A 6,469-nucleotide genomic window follows, 5' to 3' on the forward strand; every position below is an offset into this window, starting at 1 on the left:
CCCACTATGTAGACTAGGCTAGCCTTGAACTCGCAGAGATCTGCCTACCTCTGATTTCCTAGTGCCAAAACTGCCTGGCTTAAGTCCAAATTCTTGAGCTTGGTATAAAAGGTCTTCCATGACTTAAGATCTTTTCAGTGTCATTATATGCTCTAGATATTATCAGCAGCTGCCAAAACAGTACTTCACACCCACTTCCAGGGATGGTCTTCCTTTGCCTGATAACCATTTCTCTTTAAAGACTCTCTTGAGTATCAACTCTTCTATGAAGCCTCCCTTCTACATGCACTCGTTAACGAGACTATCTTTCCCACCAGACTACAACTCGAGGGTCAAAACAATCTGTTCTTAATTCATCTCCCTATCCTCAATGTACAGGAGGTGAAATGAAACAAAGCTATATACAATAGTTTCAGATCTGAAGAGCAGAAACTAGAGAGGGAAGGAATTCCACAGATACCAGAAATACTGTCTTAGTAACTATTTTCACTTTTTTGGAGAACAGAGTATGGTGGCATGCAGTCCAGGCTCCTAGCCTTGAACTCACTAGGTAGCTGAGGATGACCCTCAACTTCCACCTCCTGAGTGCTGCAGTTACCGAACTGTAAGCATACACCACCACCCCTTACCAGCCTTCCTCAGAACACAGACGTGAGAGAAACAGCTGCAGACTAAACCAGAAGAGCTAATCTGCATACTGACCAGTTATCACTGGGAAGACGTACCTTCCGTCCGGTCTTACAGCCGGGGATGGCTGCAACGCTCGCACGTTGAAAAAAATGACCACAGAAGACGTCACTCATAAACAGTAATGTGTGCGCCATTCCACTGGCTGGGGCAAGAGACAATACACTGGCTGGTCAATCCTACGGGGGAAAGGTTCATAAAGCATCCCGAAGTGCTAAAGCTGGCATATGCTGTATCTTTTAATAATAGTTCAAAAAAGTGGTCTTGGAACTAATCACTTCCTAAAGGAGTAAGATGAGATTAACCAAATTAACCTTTACCATTTAAATGTGAACTACATGAGTTCTGCCGAGTATCCCTTTTATTGAATGAGATAAGACTATGGTGAAATTACTTGTAATATGCTGATAACAGAAGTAAAATGGTCCTAAGATTTTTATACCTCCCAGCTTGGCATTCAGAAACTTCCACTTCTTTTTAGTTTTAGTAGGCAGACTAGATGGACTCAGATTGCCCAGTTCAAATCCCAGCTCTGCCATTCAGTGCGGCACTGGCCTTAGGCAAACCATTTCATCTCTCTATGCACTGGTTTCTTTCTTTTTTTTTTTTATGTGTATGGATTTTTGCCTACATGCATGTCTGTTCACCAATATATGCCTGGCGCTCTCAGAGGCCAGAAGAGGGCATCAGATTTCCTGGGACTGGAGTTATAGATAGTTGTGAGCTGTCATAAATGTTGGGAATAAAACCCAGGTCCTCTGGAAGAACAATCAGTAAGTCACGTCTCTGGATTCTTCATCTGTGAATAATAAAACCATACCTTTCACAGCTGGTACTAAGACTTAAGAGTTACTAGCTGTAAAGCATTAGTATAATGTCTGAACTCTAAAAACAGGTTCGACAAATGCCATCATTATCATCACCACAAATAACCTTATCTGGAGCTTTAGTCTTACTCTTACTATACAAGCCTTACAATTTTGTTTCGTTTTGTTTTTGTTTTTCAAGACAGGGTTTCTCTGTGTGGCTTTGAGCCTTTCCTGGAACTCACTCTGTAGCCCAGGCTGGCCTCGAACTCACAGAGATCCACCTGCCTCTACCTCCCGAGTGCTGGGATTAAAGGCATGCACCACCACCGCCTGGCCTTTAAATTTTTATTTTTACATTTTTATTCATTTGTGCATCCATAGCCATAGGGCATATGTGTTGGTTGTAAATTGGTTCTCTCTTTCCACATTTAGGTGCTGGGACATCAAACCCAGGTCCTTAGTTAGGCTTGGCAGCAAGAGCCTTTAGCCACTGAGTTATCCTCCTGCTGCCTTAAAAAAAAAAAAACAACTATGGATCTTTTTTTTTTTTTTTTTTAAGATTTATTTATTTATTTATTATGTATACAGAAGAGGGTGCCAGATCTCATTACAGATGGTTGTGAGCCACCATGTGGTTGCTGGGAATTGAACTCAGGACCTCTGGAAGAGCAGTCGGTGCTCTTAACCACTGAGCCATCTCTCCAGCCCACAACTATGGATCTTTACTACATGTCAGGCATAAAGCTCAGTCAGCCTTCTCCCCAAGCATTTACCTGTGAGTTCTATAACAGTTCTGCAGGCTGAGTTATCTTGATACTGACTGACTGGACAATACCTCGGCAGGATTTTCAGGGCAGAGAGAAGGCTAGGAAAGTTAGAAGCCAACCAGATGTGGAAGGAGTCAGACCCACAAAACACAGATTAATAAAAATATGGGTTCATTTAAGTTATAAAGCTAGTTAGAAACAAGCCTAAGCTATTGGCTGAGTTTTTATAATAATAAGTCTCTGTGTCATGATTCAGAAGCTAGCTGTCAGGATAGAAAAATCCACCTACAAATGGCATTCAACATGAGGACAGGTATTTCCACATAAGATCTGAGAAAGCAGCTGGGCGGTGGTGGCACAGGTCTTTAATCCCAGTGTAGATGTAATTCTGAACGGTTTTATTAAATAAGAAACACAGAGCCAAATGCAGAGTTAAAAGCCCCAGAGGTCAGAGAGCAGTAGCTAAGAGCTGAGACCAAGACCGCCTCTTACCCCTCGCTGCCACTGCCATCCTTCCCCTGAGAAAGAGACCTACTTACTGTGTGTCTGTCTTTTTATTGACTTTCTGTTCTGCCTTCTCACTGATTGTAAACCCAACCACATGACCTCCTCGTCACTGCCTATCTATACAGACCTCCAGGTCTCTATGGTTGATATTGAGATTAAAGGCGTGTGTCTCTAAGCTGGCTATGTCCTTGAACACACAGACTCTGCCTGCCATGTGATCGGATTAAAGGCGTGTGCCACCACCGCCCAGCTTCTGCTATGGCTTGCTATTAGGTGTGACCCCCAGGCAACTTTATTTATTAACATACAAATAAAATCACATTTCAGCACAAATAAAATATCACCAGTACTTGGGAGGCAGAGCCAGCTGGTTCTCTGTGAGTTCAAGGCCAGCCTGGTCTACAAAGTGAGATCCAGGACAGGCACCAAAACTACACAGAGAAACAATGTCTTGAAACACGCCCCCCCCCCCCAAAGGTTCCAAACACAAAAAATGGAGTCAAACGCAGCTTCCTAGTTCTGCAGTCTCTCATGCAGGCCATGGTACAGAGACACGTATCTCCTGGCCACTGCCTGGGGCAGTGTTTAAGATTTAAGTTTAAGATTTTGTTCATGCAGACAGAAAAGGTTACAGATACACAGTAAAGCAGGTTCAGACAGAATAAACCTCTAAACAGGTTACAATAATGTGTTTAATAATGTGCATTGGCTTAAGGAAAATAAAAGGATATAGAAGGGCTGGAGAGATGGCTCAGAGATTAAGAGTACTGGCTGCTCTTTCAGAGGACCTGGGTTCAATTCCCAGAACCCACCTGGCAGCTCACAACTGTCTTTGACTCCAGTTCCAGAGGATCTGACACCCTCATAACAATGCACATAAAATAAAATTAAATAAATTACAAAAAAAGATATAGAGGGCTGGAAAGATGGCTCGAAGGTTAAGAGCACTGGCTGCTCTTCCAGAGGTCCTGAGTTCAATTCCCAGCAACCACATAGTGGCTCACAACCATCTATAATGAGATCTGGTGCCCTCTTCTGGCCTGCAGGCATACACACCAGCAGGATTCTGTATGCATAATAAATATATAAATAATAAAATCTTTAAAAAAAAGGAGTTTTTTAAAAAAGATATAGTCATTAAAAACAGTTTAAAATAATAAAGTCTTTAAAGAGAGAAGTAAAGCCAGGAAGTGGTGGTGCACACCTTTAATCCCAGTACTCGGGAGGCAGAGCCAGGCCGATCTCTGTGAGTTTTAGGTTTTAGGCTGGCCTGATCTACAAAGCTACAGAGAAACCCTGTCTCGAACCCCCCCCCCCCAAAAAAAAAGAAAAAAGAAAAAAAGAAGGAAACAAAGAAGAAAGGGTCGGTGGCTGGACTGTCTTCACATAAATGGAGAGCCACAGCGTAAATCATGCTGGAGCCAAACAGGAAAGGTCTTGTGTCCTGCCAGAACGTTCAGAGTTCTAGATGACTTGGTTGTTTAGGAAAATAAACCGTATGTCAAGTCCTGTGCCAGCAGTAGAGACACAGAACCATTAGGACCCAGGTTCAAGAAGCTCGGTGTATAGCAGGAGCAGACATGCAAAGGAGCAATTTTGGCAAAGCATAAACAAAGGCAGGGAGAGGAACTTACTTAGATACAGCTTGGTGGTAGAGTCCTTACTCTGCAATCAAGAGGCCTGGAGTTTGATCCCCAGCACTGACCCCACTCCCCACACCATCCTCACAGCCCCTCTTCACTGCTTTCTAATACAGGTCTGGTAAGCCTATGGGAGCACCCAGGAAAAGAATACAACTATGATCTAAATCCAGCACTCGGAACACTGCCGTACCACCAGTTTCTAGTCCCAGATCCCTCTCACTTTTAGAAATCTAGACTGGAGGTGCGGGTGTACCAGTTACATACAGAGAGCCTTGGAATGGATATGGTCACCCTGGATAAACATCAAACCAAGGCAGAACTCTAGGGAGCACAAACTTGAGATACTCGTGTATCGGGAAACCAACTAGGAAAACTAAAAATAAATCGGGAATGCAGAAGAGGCACAAGATGACCAAAGAGACTCACTGCAAGTTGTTTTTAGTACAATCATAATTAATTTAGCATTTATATAATTATTGCTTTAAAAATGTTTTTGATGCCGAGTGGTGGTGGTACACGCCTTTAATCCCAGCACTTGGGAGGCAGAGGCAGGCGGATCTCTGTGAGTTCGAGGCCAACCTGGTCTACAGAGTTTCAGAAAAGGCACAAAGCTACACAGAGAAACCCTGTCTTGAAGAATCCCCCCCCCCCCCGGCCAAAAAAAAATTGGGGGGTGTGGTGTGGTGATGGAGACTGACTGGAGGGCTTCACACATGGCAAGCAAGCACTCTACCACTGAGCTACACCCCTAATACATATCTTTTTTTTTTTTTTTTTTTGGTTTTTTTCGAGACAGGGTTTCTCTGTAGCTTTGGAGGCTGTCCTGGAACTCGATTTGTAGACCAGGCTGGCCTTGAACTCACAGAGATCCACCTGCCTCTGCCTCCGAGTGCTGGGATTACAGGTGTGAGCCATCACCGCCTGGCCCTAATACATTTCTTTTCTTGAGATAGTTTTGCTATGTGACACCTTATGTTCTTGGCCATCTTCCTGCATTAGCCTTCAAAGTGCAAGGTCTACAAATGTGCACTAGCACACTTAGCTTCACTGCTTAGTTGTAAATACTCCTTGCCTCTCCCTAACCAGTTGGAACCAAACTTAGTTCTAGGGAGCAAAGAGTACATTTAAGTCTCTGTGGTCCTAGGTGGAGCTGTGGAGCCATGTGCTACAATTCTGGACAATAAGCATCATCATGTGCTCTTTACTAAGTTTTTCTGCGGAGCATACAGAATCCTACTTGAAACTTTAATATTCCTGACAAAACCCTTTGGGCTGGAGAGATGGTTCAGGGGCGGTTGAGAGCACATACTGTTCTTGAAAAGGACCCTAATTCAGTTTCCAGCAACCACTTCAGGAGCTCACAATTACTGTTACTCTAGCTCCAAAGAGATCGAAAGCCTCTCGTGAACATACCCACACACAGACACAGATACACAGTATAAGGGTGAATCTTAGCCAGGTGTGGGGGCACAGTGCAGGAGAGGCAGAGGCAGGTGGATCTTTGAGATTTCAAGCCTGGTCTAAGCCCTGTCTTGAAAAACAAAACAAAGAAAAATCCTTTCAATCAAGGCAGGTGGTGGTGGTGGTCCTACAGCCAGAGTAACTGAATTAATGTAGGGTAGCAGAGGTTTGATTATGTTTGTACACGGTATGTGAGAAAGAGGTGTTTTTTTTTTTTTTTTTAAAAAAAAAGGTCCTTGAAATGTGCTTAGTAAGAAATCCTCATGATCCTTCACAATAGACCCCTTTGGCACTTTCTCATTATTACAGTCCTTTGCACATTTTCTGTGGTCCCAGATCCCTTCTCACCTTCAAAGATTCAATCGTGGCTTGCTTGTAAACCTTTCCTCCGAGCTGTTTCTTCTGCGGGCTATTCTGGGTCCTAGGTATTCGAACGACAAATTTATCCATTGTTGGGGGCTCCGACTACCTTCAGGTAATTGAGATGTATTCTGATCAAGAAACAAGGCGAAACTTCATTAAGACTGATGATTCCCAGAAGTGACAGGACTGGATGTTCTAGAATCACTCCTGAATGATGGGGACTCTGGGGTGG

The 6,469-nt window shown here is 43.5% G+C and overlaps 1 protein-coding gene across 2 annotated transcripts in view; it reads right to left on the reverse strand.

Moving 5' to 3' along the window:
* The window catches only part of Tceanc2 (transcription elongation factor A N-terminal and central domain containing 2), a 40,704-nt gene that overhangs the window by 33,171 nt on the left and 1,064 nt on the right, over positions 1 to 6,469 (reverse strand). For both annotated transcript variants that reach the window (XM_036178975.1, XM_036178976.1), the window contains exon 2: positions 6,223 to 6,365. In XM_036178975.1, coding sequence (XP_036034868.1) covers positions 6,223 to 6,324 — 102 coding nt within the window. In that variant the 5' untranslated portion in view covers positions 6,325 to 6,365. The remainder of the gene's footprint in view (positions 1 to 6,222; positions 6,366 to 6,469) is intronic.

This window comes from Onychomys torridus, chromosome 2 (genome assembly GCF_903995425.1).
Source record: "Onychomys torridus chromosome 2, mOncTor1.1, whole genome shotgun sequence".
Taxonomy (NCBI): domain Eukaryota; kingdom Metazoa; phylum Chordata; class Mammalia; order Rodentia; family Cricetidae; genus Onychomys; species Onychomys torridus.